The following is a 16,848-nucleotide window of genomic DNA, read 5'->3' on the forward strand; positions in this document are numbered from 1 at the left end:
TGCGCTGTTGTAGGCTATTTCATGGTACGGCATTGTATATATTCCCCATGGCCTTTTAAAGGGATGATTTTGACCATATATGGTTAATTTGGGGCGTTTCGAAATGCAAATAGCCAATGTCACACGCGTGCACTAAGGTTGAGAACAATTGGTATTTATCAACAGTTTTACCGGTGTGCATATGATTGTTTGATAAATTACACTTTTTCTATGTGTACAAACATTCAAAATTGTTTGTTAGTAGTATTTTAGAATAGTTTCTATGCAATATGAGGCCCCAGAATGATAATTTAAAAAAATATCTTCAGGGAATTTGCCGACATCCTTGTGCATATTGACCTATAGGCTCTATTATACACCACGTGAGGAAGTGGGAACCCAAAACACTTCTAACTCTAAATATTATGTTGTTGCTATATATCTATCAGTAAATGTAGGCTAATTGATGAATCTATCAGTAAATGTAGGCTAATGTTCTAAAAACCGTTCCAGAGCTAGGCCTAGGCTACTTGATGTAGGCCTATTCACTGCAAATGGTGCTCTCCACTCACCAAAACCATACTACAGCCTACTCCGGTTGTAAAGTGGTGCCTTGAACTCTGTTAAGAGGTGAGAAATACATAATATACTCGCAGAAAGCTGTGACTGTCCTCTCTGTAACTAGAATGACAGTAGTTGCTATGAAAACTGTATTTGTTCCCAATAGCATTTTGAGTAATGGTCATATGCTTGTGCTTCTCAGAATGCAGCTCTCCCTCCTCCGTGTCACAGTGGGAAGAGGGGTGAGAGTGGCTCGCCCACACAACAGCCGACAGCCAAACAGGGCCAGGCACACACTTTCATAGCAGGAATCAACATAATGTATAGGCTATTACTGTTGACTAGATAATGGTTCTACAACAATCTACTGGAACGTTGTGTAGCATTGCTTCGGTAAGAGGAAGGCAATGTCGGTCATTTTCGGTTTATCTCCCCCCAAGGTCGCTCTTCTACAGACTACCATGCACTCTTCAATTCATCCCCTTACCCCTCTCGCCTTGTTATTTGGGTTACCTCTTCTCCTCCTCTCCCCATGCATCGCCCAATTTCATCCTTGTGTGAACGGAAGGAGAACTCAGAGACTACCTCTTCATCTGGGTTCTATCATATCTAGAAAGTAGTGGTCTGTGTTCCAAATGGCACCCTACAGTATTCCTTACAGTGCACTACTTTTGACCAGAGCCCTATGGACCCTGGTCAATGGAAGGGCACTATTTAGGAAACAGAGTGCTATTTGGGGTGTAGCCATGGTTCTTTAGACCAGGCCTGTTGCATGAATACGATCTCTCAGCCCTTTTCATACATCAATATTATGACATGTGCCCCTGTGCTTGAATTTGAATATCAATCATAGAGCACTCTTCAAGCTTGTTGCTCCTTCTCACTGGTAATGTAAAACCTCATTTCACATCTCATAATGGTAAATAAGGACTCGGTGCAAACGCGTTACCTACGCAGGCTGAGACATTAAGCATAGAGTTGTTGTTTAATTCAAATATGCTTATTGGATACAGATTTTACAGCAAAGGTTGGATGATAGAAACATTTTTTCTCCTGCATTAGCTTAATTTACCCATGAAATCATCCAAGATGAAAGTGTATTGCCTTGCCTCCTAATTCTGAAACTGATATTCATGGTGGTTTTCATGGTAACGGACCTGTCTCTTGACTAAATGTATCATCTGGTGAGTTTAATGAAAGATGATACCTGTCAGATCTGGGTTCAGATAATATTTGTTTTCTTTCAAATATTCAGGTGTGCTTCATGGATCTTGCTTGGCACAATGGATTAGTCCCAAAAGCGCACATGCGACCCATTTGGCTCTCCAGACAGGGTTAATCAAACACACAAAGTATTTGAAAGGAAAACAAATACTATTTGTACCCAGGTCTGGAATAATACCCATCATGTATTTGATTATAGTCCTGGGTGTTACTCTGACATTTACTTCAAAGAAAACCTCCCAGGCTGATAATTAGGCTAGGATCTGATACCTCAGTATGTCTGACAGTTCCTGTTGACAACATGGATACTCCCCAAATAGAGCCCCACAGTGGAGGTGTCATAATGCCCATAAAACCTAGTGGTCAAACAAGGAAAGCTTTTCAATAGTTTTTTTCCATAGGGGAGTTTAGAAACATGTAAAATAAAGGCTGTGTTTCGTGTATTCTTACCCTGGTGTGACGTTTTGCTAACCATGTCAATCTCTCTAGGACAAGGTGACTTTTAGCAATATAGTCGCCTGTATTTAGTCTCATACTCGAAAATGCTAATTAGCGTCAAAGTAGACATCACGCAAGACTACAAATCCCAGTACAGTGATATCTAACAATACACAACAATACACACAAATCTAAAAAGTTAAATAAGAAATATTAGGATGAGAAATGTCGAAGTCCGGAGTATAAATGTTATGGGATGAATAGACAATATGGACAGTATATGGATAGAATATGTAGTATATTTGAAGAATAGTATATGCACAGCAATAGTTAAATAGGATCTGCACGTCATCTCTAGCTGAAGCCTTTGCTAAACAGGTATTGTGTCAATGTAAAACTTGCACAAGACAGTTGACAGCATTGCCAAGTTAAAGAAATGTAGCCAATTTATTCATTACTACATTTAGCTAACATTAGACAGAGATTCTTACCTTTGCTTCAATTTGGTAGTCTCGTCCAGATCACCATGGTATTTGTAGTTCTTTATGATAGAGGCAAATTAGCATTTAATTTTTTGTGGATAAATACAGGCGACTATATTGATAAAAGTCACCTTGTCCTAGAGAGATTGACATTATTATTAAAACGTCATGCCAGGGTAAGCCTACACGAAACACAGCCTTTATTTTAAGTGTTTCTACAATCCACTATGGGAAAAATTAGTGGTGGAAAAACGATTGGAACCATTTCCCTGTTTGACTGCTAGGTGTTATGGGTATTATGACTCATACTGTGGTACACTATGGCACTCTTTTTCTTTTGACTACTGTACTAATGTTGACCAGGGCCCATGGGGGTAGGTCCCTTGTAGGGAAAAGGGTGCCATTTGGGAGACAACCTATGTATCCAGTTGTGGTTTCCTTTTTGTTTGTTCAGTAATCATGAGCCTCTGATTACATAGTAATTAACCTCCACACGTATAGAGATTATTCTTCCTACTATAGAAACACAGTAAAACAATTATACCGTCCAGTCTCGTTATTATTGGTCTATTACCCAATATAATAAATATTATTATTTTAATTATAGCAACATAGTTGATTTGTTTATGAATACAAATAAATGTACAGTATTTATACAATCTTTGCATAGTAAAGGGCAGCTGGATTTGTCTTTATCCACAGTAAAGCTGGGTTATCAGTACAGACTTTCAATGCTCTTTTCTTTACCTCCCTCCCAAACGACTGTACCGTGAGAGAGATGGTGAGCTGAGGAACACAATGGCATCGTTCCTTCCTGTCTCCGACTGCGTCCCAAATGGTACGGTTTTCGCTCCAAGCCCAGTGGTAATTTATCAACCAATTAATTATTTGAATCAGGTGCACTTTATTAGGGTTGGAGTGAATCCCTACAGGATAGTAGCTCTCCAGGAACAGGGTTGGAGAGCCCCGTTATAAACAATTGCAAATTGTTAATCAAGGAAGGTTGTTGATGGTAATGCCCTGCCCTGCCCCAAGCCTGGTTGTTGATGATGGTACTGCTCCAGTCCTGGTTGTTGATGATGGTACTGCTCCAGGCTTGGTTGTTGATGATGGTACTGCTCCAGACCTGGTTGTTGATGATGGTACTGCTCCAGGCCTGGTTGTTGATGATGGTACTGCTCCAGGCCTGGTTGTTGATGATGGTACTGCTCCAGGCCTGGTTGTTGATGATGGTACTGCTCCAGGCCTGGTTGTTGATGATGGTACTGCTCCAGGCCTGGTTGTTGATGATGGTACTGCTCCAGGCCTGGTTGTTGATGATGGTCCAGGCCTGGTTGTTGCTCCAGGCCTGGTTGTTGATGATGGTACTGCTCCAGGCCTGGTTGTTGATGATGGTACTGCTCCAGGCCTGGTTGTTGATGATGGTACTGCTCCAGGCCACTGCTCCAGGCCTGGTTGTTGATGATGGTACTGCTCCAGGCCTGGTTGTTGATGATGGTACTGCTCCAGGCCTGGTTGTTGATGATGGTACTGCTCCAGGTACTGCTCCAGGCCTGGTTGTTGATGATGGTACTGCTCCAGGGCTGGTTGTTGATGATGGTACTGCTCCAGGCCTGGTTGTTGATGATGGTACTGCTCCAGGCCTGGTTGTTGATGATGGTACTGCTCCAGGCCTGGTTGTTGATGATGGTACTGCTCCAGGCCTGGTTGTTGATGATGGTACTGCTCCAGGCCTGGTTGTTGATGATGGTACTGCTCCAGGCCTGGTTGTTGATGATGGTACTGCTACAGGGCTGCTGCACTGGAAGGTTATCTCTTTCTTCTGTCTTCCTTTTTCTTTCACTGTCATTCTCCTTTCTCTAACTCTCTAACTGTCTGTCTGTTCTGGTCGTGAGTGGGTCTGCTATCCATACTACAGTGTAACGTTTCCTGAGTGTTCAGAAAGGATAACACTTCAATGGGATGGCCATAGATGGGAAGGGATTGTGATATGGTTTCATATACAAGGACACCATGTTTAAACTGGAAACATGGTTCATTATTGATAGAGATAATGACAGTATGTCCAGCATTGTCACCATGTCATTGCAATTGACTACAGTACGCTCACATGATTGTTACTCATTGGTTTACAATCATACAATGTGGATAAAACAACCGTTGATAGAAATACAATGTATTCAGGTCAAAGGGATCTTTGCCAATGCAAAGCAGGAACAATCCCTCTCCAGACAGCTTGCTTTGTCAAACAGTGTAGGCCGCTACCGAGTTCCCTACAAAGCATTCAGTCACAATACCCTCCCCAATCTCATTGCCTTTATCACTCCCCCTTGTATTGATACTACTGCTCCGTGTATTCACACTTCTCTATGTATTACTTTATCACCAGGCAGTTATTCATATCAGTCATTGTGAGTCAGACAGATCTGACAGTGGGAATGTGCAGTTACAGTAACACTGGGGGATGGGTGTCTCAAATGGCACCCTATTCCCTACATAGTGCACTACTTCTGACCAGGGCCCATAGGGTGTCATTTGGGACATAGACAGGCCTTTTTTATCTCTACTCCCTAGTTCTTTTATCTGAAGTACACGGGTTAGAGAAGGTCCTAGGGGAGAGAGACAACTGCTTCTGGTTTAACTCATCTCACATGCTTGACACTGAGGGATCTATCTGTGTGTGTCTGTGTGTGTGTGTGAGCGAGAGAGGAAATATTTTATCTGACGCTGTCACTGGTTGTATAAACCTCAGGGAAATGAGGCTATGTGACATTCTCGGTGGTCAGCAGCGGTACGACCCATACCTGGGTTAAAATACTATTTGAAATTATTTCAAATACTTTATCTGTGCTTAATTGAGCTCTACTTGCTAATAGAAGAGTCCCAAAAGTGTCAACCCGCCTTTCCCATCTCTCGCTCCAGGCAGACTAGCACTTATATAATAGTATTTGATCCTAGGTCAAATCAAACAACTGTGAAGTCACTGCAGTGTTAACTATACATGTAGCCTGCAACGTCAGAACTGACTTAACTTAAACTTGATTGTATATTTTGAGGATTAGGACTATCATTCAAAATGTTGTCATGTTGACACAAAAATGGTTTAGACTAAAACATAACTAGTTTAGTTGACGTTCACATTGTTGGAAGTCCAGGCAGTATAAACATATTTTTTTAATAACATTTACATTTTTCATCAGCAGCGTCATTCAAGGTTGTCATATTGACAGAAATTATTATATTTTTGATTTGATTTTAGCTAATCAAACTCTTACTTGTTTTGTCTTTAGGTTGGTGTGTTGCCATGACGTTCATCAAGCCTCCTCCATTGGACCTCTGACTTTATCAGACAGGAATTTAATTACATCTCTTTTACCTGAACATTCCTCAAATTAAATGTCTTCAGGAATGCTCTGAAGACCTGTACGAAAGCGAATAGGGAAGCACCAAAAGGGAGAAACTTAAAAATGCAGAGGCTATCATTTCACATCATCGCTGTCATAATAAGCTATTTTCTCAATGGCTGCATAGTTGTTCACAGCCAGACAGTCTGCAACCGACCAGCCAATCTGGAATGGCACCTACAACCACAAACTGCTCAGGTGAAATGGACACTCATGGAAAACATCTGTGATAGTATGGTCCAATGTTGGGGTGATCAAGAAAGGACAGAGACCCAAAAGTCAGATGTTCCGCCAACTTGGAACTTACCTCAGATTTGTCCTCTAGAGGTGCAGTTTGGCGTCAAGCTGTTTGTTTCTATTGATGCCACTCTGGATTTATACGGTATCAGGATCCTCAATGTGTCAAAAGAGGACTTTGAAAGTTGTTCCACTGCACCACAGTCACAAGACCAGTTTCTGTGTTCCGATGACGTTATGAATGCATCTAGGCAGGTCCAACCTAAGTGGCTTCTCCCGGGCCTTCATTATTTCATAGCTTCGCATGAGGGGAATTCACAGCTCTGCAAGCTGGGTCTTCGTCTCAACGTCTCTGTGAAGGAACAACAGTGTCGAAGCAGCCCACTAGTGCGACTCTGCTCCGGGAACGGTGTTTGTAGGACAAGCTTTTGGGAAGACGGAGCGTACCGCTGTCAGTGCCGCCAGCATTACTCTGGAAAGTTCTGTGAGAAGTTTGATGCGTGTTTGGAAAACCCATGTGAGAACGAAGGAGTCTGTGTAAGCAATGGTACGACAGATCACATCCACGCATCGTATAAGTGTTTGTGCCCTCCACATTTTACAGGTGAGGAATACAACTAAGAATTATGACTTTGATGTTACTACTGTTATGTTTTTAAAGGGGCATTCTGCAGTTCAAACAACAACAAAGCCCCCCCCCCTTGCCCCCGCCACAGATACGCTATATATACCGGTAGTCCAAAAATGCATGTTGCTCTTTTTTAAGCTACTTTGTGAAAATGTTAAAGTTGCACACTCCTCTCTCCTTGCAGTGGATTTATTTAACCAATGTTTTGGTCAAATAGCCTTCATCTGGGTTTGATGCTTTACTTTACACCCTGTACTCATCCACCAAATGCTAAACTCAATGGATTGTTGTACCTTCAATTACTATAAATGCGAAAATAAATTGCTCTCGTTAATTAAATCTGCCGTGACAGAATCCACCTACCTACCTGGAGGCTAAGGTTGTGTCCCAAATGGCACCCTATTCCCTACATTGTGGGCTCTGGTAAAAAATAGTGCACTATATCGAGAATTGGGTGCAATTTGGAACATAACCCTAATGTTACAACCCTATTGCTTGGAGATACTTCCATATTATTTATCTATCATAATTACTAGTTCTCATCTAGCTTAATGCATTTATTTCAAGAATATCCAGATTCTGTCCCAAACTGCACCCTTTTCCCTTCATAGTACACATAGGGCTCTGGTCAAAAGTAGTGCACTTCATTGGGAAAAGGGTGCTATTTGGTATGTAGACACAGATACCCTATAGGCTATTGATGTGAACAATATTTTCTTCCAGGACTTTATTTTGCGTTAATCACCATAATTATTTCTGGAATGGGTTTTTGTACCACCTGAATGCATTCTTAGTTACTTTACCTCCTCTCTACCATTTTCATTTAGATTTGATTCCTTCTCTCACCATGTCTTTGTCAATAAACGATGGCTCTCAAACGTTGTTTAAACATTGGCTCTGAAGACTTAGGAGCCAACTTGTCATGTTTTTGACATCACAAGTCATCTGAATCATGAAATGAACACGGTTATCATTAGAAATGCATTATGCAGTAACTAACTAACTTTGTGCAATGGGGCCACCGTAAGTGAGTTTCCATGTAGACTTTCAAGCTGCAATGATGTCTTTCAGTTTAATTTAATTTCCAGAATCTGCATAGTTAATTACAGTTGGTAATTGTTGACCCTACGTTTCTTCAAATAAAAAACAATAGATTGAATCTATAGGAATAAAATACTATAGATCCAATCTATACGAATAAAATACTATAGATCCAATCCGAATGTAGAATCTAGATACTTATCTAAACCATTTTGTTAATTTTAAATTATTCATAGTTCATGCTTTATCTTTTCCCTCAGGGGCTAACTGCTCTGATGTGATTGGACGAGAGAACTGCGATAGATTTTGTCGTAATGGAACGTGTCTCCAAGTTTCACCTTTCTCCTTCAAATGTGTGTGTTACACAGGACAACCAGGTAAGGAACCACAGTATTATTCTATTCTGCATGGGTTACAATCCCTGCTACAGTGTTGGATTTCGAATCAATCACGAACGTACAGTACAGGGGGTAGCCTGCCTTAGGGAAGGGCAACAATGACATGTATTCTTGTTTAGAACAGCCTACATCTGGTAAGAGCAACAATGACATGTAGTCTTGTTTATAACAGCCTGCTTCTACATCTGTATTGCTTGCTGTTTGGGGTTTTAGGCTGGGTTTCTGTATAGCATTTTGTGACATCGGCTGATGTTAAAAGGGCTCTATAAATACATGTAATTGATTGATCTGGTAAGGGCAACAATGACATGAACTCTTGTTTATGACACACTGATTCCATCTATGGGCCATGGGTCCTGGTGAAAGTAGTGCACTACATAGGGAATAGGGTGCCATTTGTTCACGACACACGGCTGCTACCGCACCCTTTAGGTAGATCGTGAGCCTCATAATGAGCCTCATTTTCTCCAGTAACAGTACAGTTATGTTAATGGGGGTCTCTCACAAATGGATTACAAAAAGTTGTACCAACCAGCGCTTCCTAGTTCTTGGCCTGGATAATGGTCTCTAGGCATGCGTCCCAAATGGCACCCTATTCCCTTTATAGTGCACTACTTTTGACAAGTGGTTCCCTTGACTAGGGAATAGGGTGCCATTTGTGACGCAGCCTAGCTAAAGCAGGGGCCTTATGATGGACTTTCTGCTGTAACAAACTCCAGGTGGCCTTCTAACTTGATTCATTGTTTTTGTTTTCGCGTGCAATTTGTCCAGGCAACACTCGGGAAATCTCATACCTGTATACCTTCCCTCTGAGCTGTACTGGGCTGCAGTCCTCGCTGCAGAGGCTTTAAGGCTGATTATTTGGGTGCTTGTATTCTCAAGGTTACACTTTTATTATTTATATAGCTATCTCACTAAGCCAGTTATAGAAACATACTGTGGTTTTGATTTGTTGAAATAACAGCTCAGAGAAATACAGTAGTGGATAACTATTCTGAATGTCACAGGGGAGAACGGTGAGGAACAGTACCAGACAGTGAGATGTCTTTCATTTCTGCAGAGTTGTACAATAATTGTGTCCCTGGTTGGAGCATTATTCAGAGATCTACAGTGTTCTAGAAGTCAGTCAAACCTGTAGTTTCAGACTGATCTATGGAAGTAAAACTGATGTTCAGATGCCATGGGATGGGGATGGTCTCGCTCTAAATAAAGTGTTGACATTGTTGTAAATGACTATTGTAGCTGGGAACGGCTGACTTTTTAATTTAATCCCCCCCCCCCAATTTGGTGGTATCCAATTGGTAGTGGTTACAGTCTTGACTCATCGCTGCAACTCCCATACGGACTTGGGAGAGGCGAAGGTCGAGAGCCATGCGTCCTCCGAAACACAAGCCAACCAAGCCGCACTGCTTCTTGACACAATGCACATCCAACCCGGAAGCCAGCCGCACCAATGTATCGGAGGAAATACCGTACAACTGGCGGCCTGGTAAGCATGCACTGCGCCCAGCCCACCACAGGAGTCGCTAGTGCGCGGCAAGACAAGGATATCCCTGCCGGCCAAGCCCTCCCTAACCCGGATGACGCTGGGCCAATTGTGCGCCGCCCCATGGACCTCCTGGCCGTGGCCGGTTGCGACAGAGCCTGGGCTCAAACCCAGAGTCTCTGGTGGCACAGCTAGCACTGCGATGCAGTGCCTTAGACTACTGCGCCACCCGGGAGGCCCGGCTGAATTTGAATGGAATATCTACAGTGGCGTACAGACATTTGGCCCACCAGGAGTTTTGCCCATTATCAGCCTCAACCATCACTCCTGTGTTCCAAGTGGCACAATTGAAGTGACATTTAGCTAATCCAAATTTATCCTTTTAAAAGGCTAATTGATCATTAGAAAACCATTTTGCAATTATATTAGCACAGCTGAAAACTGTGTGCTGATTAAAGGAGCAATAAAACTGGCCTTTAGACTAGTTGAGTATCTGGAGCTTCAGCATTTGTGGGTTTGATTACAAGCTCAAAATGGCCAGAAACAAAGAACTTTCTTCTGAAACTCGTCAGTCTATTCTTGTTCTGAGAAATTAAGGCTCTTCCATGTGAGAAATTGCCAAGAAACTGAAGATCTCGTATAGCGCTGTGTACTACACTCTTCACAGAACAGCACAAACTGGCCCTAACCAGAATGGGAAGAGGAATGGGAGTCCCCGGTGCACAACTGAGCAAGAGGACAAGTACATTAGAGTATGTCATTTGAGAAACAGGCACCTCACAAGTCCTCAGCTTCATTAAATAGTACCCACAAAACACCAGTCTCAACGTCAACAGTGAAGAGGCGACTCCAGGATGCTGGCCAACTAGGCAAAGTTGCGAAGAAAAATACATATCTCAGACTAGCCAATAGAAATAAAATATTAAGATGGGCAAAAGAACACGGACACTGGACAGAGGAAGATTGGAAAAACGTGTTATGGATAGACGAATGTAAGTTTGAGATGTTCGGATCACAAAGAAGAACATTCGTCAAGCATGGTGGAGGCAATGTGATGGTCTGGGGGTGCTTTGGTGGAGACAGGGTAAAAGGGATCTTGAAGCTTTGAACAGATGAGGTAGTCAGAATGCAAAAAATTAAAACCAGTTGTATTGTGACAAGGTAAGGGTGGTATACAGAAGACAGTCCTATTTGGTAAAAGACCAAGTCCATATTATGGCAAGAACAGCTCAAATAAGCACAGAGAAACAACAGTCCATCTTTACTTTAAGACATGAAGGTCAGTCAATCTGGAACATTTCAATAACTTTTAAAGTTTCTTTAACAAACTCTAGTTTTGGCACGTCAGTTAGGACATCTACTTTGTGCATGACACCAGTAATTTTTCCAACAATTGTTTACAGACAGATTATTTCAGTTATAATTCACTGTATCACAATTCCAGTGGGTCAGAAGTGTACATACACTGAGTTGACTGTGCCTTTAAACTGCTTGGAAAATTCCAGAAAATGATGTCATGGCTTTAGAAGATTGAGACAATTGGAGGTGTACCTGTGGATGTATTTCAAGGCCTACCTTCAAACCCAGTGCCTCTTTGCTTGACATCATGGGAAAATCAAAAGAAATCAGCCAAGACCTCAGAAAAGTGATAGTAGACCTCCACAAGTCTGGTTCATCCTTGGGAGCAATTTCCAAACGCCTGAAGGTACCACGTTCATCTATACAAACAATAGTAAGCAATTATAAACACCATGGGACCACGTAGTCGTCATACCACTCAGGAAGGAGACGCTTTCTGTCTCCTAGAGATTAACATACTTTGCTGCGAGAAGTGCAAATCAATCCCAGAACAACAGCAAAGGACCTTGTGAAGATGCTGGAGGATACTGCTACAAAAGTAGCTATATCCACAGCAAAACGAGTCCTATGAGGTCATAACCTGACAGGCCGCTCAACAAGGAAGAAGCCACTGCTCCAAAACCGCCATAAAAAAAGCCAGACTACGGTTTGCAACTGCACATGGAGACAAAGATCGTAGTCTAATGAAACAAAAATAGAACTGTTTGGCCATAATGACCATCGTTATGTTTGGAGGAAAAAGTGGGAGGCTTGCAAGCCGAAAACACCATCCCAACCGTGAAGCATGGGGGTGGCAGCATCATGTTGTCGGGGTGCTTTTCTGCAGGAGTGGCTGGTGCACTTCACAAAATAGATGGCATCATGAGACAGTCAAATTATGTGGATATATTGAAGCAACATCTCACGACATCAGTCAGGAAAGTTAGAGCTTGGTCGCAAATGGGTCTTCCAAATGGACAATGACCCCAAGCATACTTCCAAAGTTGTGGAAAAATTGATTAAGGACAACAAAGTCAAGGTATTGGAGTGGCCATCACAAAGCCCGGACCTCAATCCCATAGAAGATCTGAAACTGAACTGAAAAAGCATGTGGAAAAAGCGTGTGCGAGCATAGAGGCCTACAAACCTGACTCAGTTACACCAGCTCTGTCAGGGGGAGTTGGCCAAAATTCACCCAACTTATTGTGGGAAGCTTGTGGAAGGCTACCCGAAACGTTTGACCCAAGTTAAACAATTTAAAGGCAACGCTACCAAATACTAATTGAGTGTATGTAAACTTCTGACCCACTGGGAATGTGATGAAAGAAATAAAAGCTGAAATAAATCATTCTCTCTGCTATTACCATGACATTTCACATTCTTAAAATAAAGTGGTGATCCAAACAGACCTTAGACATGGAATTGTTACAAGGATTAAATGTCAGGAATTGTGAAAAACTGAGTTTAAATGTATTTTGCTAAGGTGTATGTACACTTCTGACTTATTTAGATAAATATATATATATATATATATATATATATATATATACTGTATATCTCAGCTGGATTTACCGTGTATAAGCTGGACTGTTTGGACTTACCTGTTGCCGTTTGGACCTGGACCTACCGAAAACCCGATTCGTGTACCGAACCCTGCTATCCTTGACCTCGCCTGCGGCCTGGGAGGACCAGGACAGAGCAACAGACACACAGGTACTGTCCTGTTCGAAGGAACTCTCATTCTGGGGTGATTTTGGTGACGGTCTCCTGCTTAATTTGTGACTCTCCTAACCTTGAAGAGGTTTGTCACAGGATGTAGTCCAATGTCTATACTAGCACACAACTTAGAGGTGTGGATACTGGAACACAGTCTAATACTGTCTTTATCCACCTGGAACAGTCTAATACTATCTCCATCTTATCTGCCTGGAAAACGGTCTAATACTGTCTTTATCCACCTGGAACAGTCTAATACTGTCTCCATCTTATCTGCCTGGAACACGGTCTAATACTGTCTTTATCCACCTGGAACACGGTCCAACACTGTCTGCATCTTACCTGCCTGGAACACGGTCTAATACTGTCTGCATCTTACCTGCCTGGAACATGGTCTAATACTGTCTGCATCTTATCTGCCTGGAACACGGTCTAATACTGTCTCCATCTACCTGGAACACGGTCTAATACTGTCTGCATCTACCTGGAACACGGTCTAATACTGTCTCCATCCACCTGGAACACGGTCTAATACTGTCTCCATCTACCTGGAACACGGTCTAATACTGTCTCCATCTACCTGGAACACGGGTCTCCATCCACCTGGAACATGGTCTAATACTGTCTGCATCTACCTGGAACACGGTCTAATACTGTCTCCATCCACCTGGAACATGGTCTAATACTGTCTGCATCTTATCTGCCTGGAACACGGTCTAATACTGTCTCCATCTACCTGGAACACGGTCTAATACTATATCCATCTTATCTGCCTGGAACACGGTCTAATACTGTCTGCATCTTATCTGCCTGGAACATGGTCTAATACTATATCCATCTACCTGGAACACGGTCTAATACTGTCTGCATCTTACCTGCCTGGAACATGGTCTAATACTGTCTCCATCTACCTGGAACACGGTCTAATACTGTCTGCATCTTATCTGCCTGGAACACTGTCTAATACTGTCTCCATCTACCTGGAACACGGTCTAATACTGTCTGCATCTTACCTGGAACATGGTCTAATACTATATTCATGTTATCTGCCTGGAACACGGTCTAATACTGTCTGCATCTACCTGGAACACGGTCTAATACTGTCTCCATCTACCTGGAACATGGTCTAATACTGTCTGCATCTACCTGGAACATGGTCTAATACTGTCTGCATCTACCTGGAACATGGTCTAATACTGTCTGCATCTTATCTACCTGGAACATGGTCTAATACTGTCTGCATCTTATCTGCCTGGAACATGGTCTAATACTGTCTCCATCTACCTGGAACACGGTCTAATACTGTCTCCATCTACCTGGAGTACGGTCTAATACTGTCTCCATCTACCTGGAACATTGTCTAATACTATATTCATGTTATCTGCCTGGAACACGGTCTAATACTGCCTCCATTTACCTGGAGCACGGTCTAATACTGTCTCCATCTACCTGGAACATTGTCTAATACTATATTCATGTTATCTGCCTGGAACACGGTCTAATACTGTCTGCATCTTATCTGCCTGGAACACAGTCTAATACTGTCTCCATCTGCCTGGAACACTGTCTAATACTGTCTGCATCTCATCTACCTGGAACACGGTCTAATACTGTCTCATTTACGAAGTAACAAAGTAATCCACTATATAGGGAATGGGGTGCCATTTGGGACGCAACCCATGGCTGTTCCCTCATTAATCACCTGGAATCACCTGTCTCCCCTACTGCAGAACAGAGCCGGTCTGCCCTCGCAGGCCAGAGCCTATACTCACAGAATAATCAGGCCCAAACTCACGGGACGTTTCAAATGAGATTTCTCTTTTGATTCTCCGGCTCTCCTGCAGAGTTCCTCTATGGTATTTATCACCAGGTATTACCGCCTTATAGGGCAACATCCCATCTGGGATCATACAGCTTGTTTTCGCAATTCACTTAACCCATTGTTTTAGTGGGTAGATTCATCTATGAGGGAGTGATTTGGTTGGGGACTGCGTTGTTAAGTTGTGGGTATATCTGAGTCCTGTTAGATACATTTAAGACTGTACTGTATATAGGTTACATTGACAAGAGATTTAAGTGAGCATTCCTGAGCACATTATTCAATATTCATTATTATCCTCTTACATAATACATAGTTTTTTATGTATTCTATGGATTGTATTATTTATTATTATTATTCCTTGACTTAGACTGTCCAGGTGAATCCAGGTGAAAGCTATGATCCCTAATTGATGTCACCTGTTAATTCCACTTCAATCAGTGTAGATGAAAGGGAGGAGACATGTTAAATAAGGATTTTTAAGCCTTGAGACAATTGAGACATGGATTGTGTATGTGTGCCATTCAGAGGGTGAATGGGCAAGACAACATATTTAAGTTCCCTTTGAACGGGGTATGATAGCAGGTGTCATGCTCACCGGTTTGTGTCAAGAACTGCAACGCTGCTGGGTTTTTCACGATCAAAAGTTTCCTTTGTGTCAAGAATGGTCCACCACACAAAAGAAACCCAGCCATCCAGCCATCTTTTGGAAGCATTGGAGTCAACATGGCCCAGCATCCCTGTGGAACGCTTTCGACACCTTGTAGAGTCCATGCCCCAATGAATTGAGGCCGTTCTGAGGGTAAAAAGGGGGGGGGGGTGTACTCAGTGTACAACAATGTCTATACTTTTTACATGGTTTGTAAGGTTCACAAGCAATGTTCCCTCTAAGCTGTGCGCATGCGCGCTGTAGCCACGAGACTTCCGCTCAGAAGAAATATCAGCCCATGGAGAGAAGCATGAGATTGAACTTCACTCAACCTTCTAGAGCAGTGGTCACCAGCTGGTCGATCACGATCCACTGGCCAATCTTTCTTTACATTTTATTCGTCTTTGGCAAAGAGCTGCTGTTTTTATGAGTGAGTTCATGTTTAACTTCTTACTCAGCCCTGTCAACACTTTGTATTCAAGACTTTTATAAGCCATAAAATGTGCATTCTTCTTATTTCCACTCAGCGCTACAACAAGCACTGCAGCAGTAATGAATGAGTAGGAACGTGTATCTATAGGCTTGTGTTGTTATTATAAGCAGCTTGGGTCTTTTTAATATCAAGGAATATTCATGTGTTCATAGGAGTAACAACACGAATTTGTGCATGAGGCAGAAATAATGCGGTGCGACTCGAGTTTTACCATCAGCTGGAAACCGTGTCCCTTTTTGGTCAGTGTCTGTGGAGGAAAGGGAGAGAGGAGGGATGTTGAGGCGGACCCTTAGCCTGAGACTGACCATCAGATGAAGGAACCATCAGCCCAATAAAATAAAAAGCCATTTAAAAAAAATGTATGCTCACTCAGCTGTGCCCCACAAGTAATACAACAACAGATTTATTACTGGTATGATCATGCAACCTACCTCAAATGTTTTAATATAATTTAAAAAGATGGCCTGAACAGCAATGCATTGGCAGGGCAATTCAAGCAAAGCCAATATGTCATTATAATGTTTTGGGCCTGTAGCCTACTGCACAAACCTCATTGCTACAGTACTGTTTGTAATTGGTTAATGTTGCAAAGGCGTACGTTTTTTTAAAAGCCCTTTTAATACAAAACATCTGAGCTGTAGATCTCGGCTTGCATTTTGACTCAGAAAGTGATCTTGACTCAGAAAAGGTTGGTGACCACTGTTCTAGAGTGTTCCCTGTTAACACTATCAACCTTTCCTTTTACTGTGGGAATTGTAATCAAGTCAACGCAATATTAGCCACTTTCAATACAACATACCAAAACAACAAAACTAACTATGCAAGACACTTTCTTGTAGGCAGAACACATCAGAGTAGGAATCTATTGCATTGACATGCAGGACTCAGCCCATACTCTACACAGACCGGTGTGTTGACATGCAGGACTCAGCCCGTACTCTACATAGACCGGTGT

At 42.3% G+C, this 16,848-nt stretch overlaps 1 protein-coding gene across 1 annotated transcript in view; it reads left to right on the plus strand.

Moving 5' to 3' along the window:
* The window catches only part of eys (eyes shut homolog), a gene marked incomplete at its 3' end in the record, with an annotated part of 180,883 nt that overhangs the window by 8,361 nt on the left and 155,674 nt on the right, over positions 1-16,848 (plus strand). Inside the window, exons 2-3 of the mRNA XM_042317175.1 lie at positions 5,975-6,929; positions 8,255-8,371. Of these exons, the coding sequence (XP_042173109.1) occupies positions 6,152-6,929; positions 8,255-8,371 (895 nt within the window). The remainder of the gene's footprint in view (positions 1-5,974; positions 6,930-8,254; positions 8,372-16,848) is intronic.

The sequence above is a fragment of the Oncorhynchus tshawytscha genome, unplaced genomic scaffold (genome assembly GCF_018296145.1).
Source record: "Oncorhynchus tshawytscha isolate Ot180627B unplaced genomic scaffold, Otsh_v2.0 Un_contig_7265_pilon_pilon, whole genome shotgun sequence".
Taxonomy (NCBI): domain Eukaryota; kingdom Metazoa; phylum Chordata; class Actinopteri; order Salmoniformes; family Salmonidae; genus Oncorhynchus; species Oncorhynchus tshawytscha.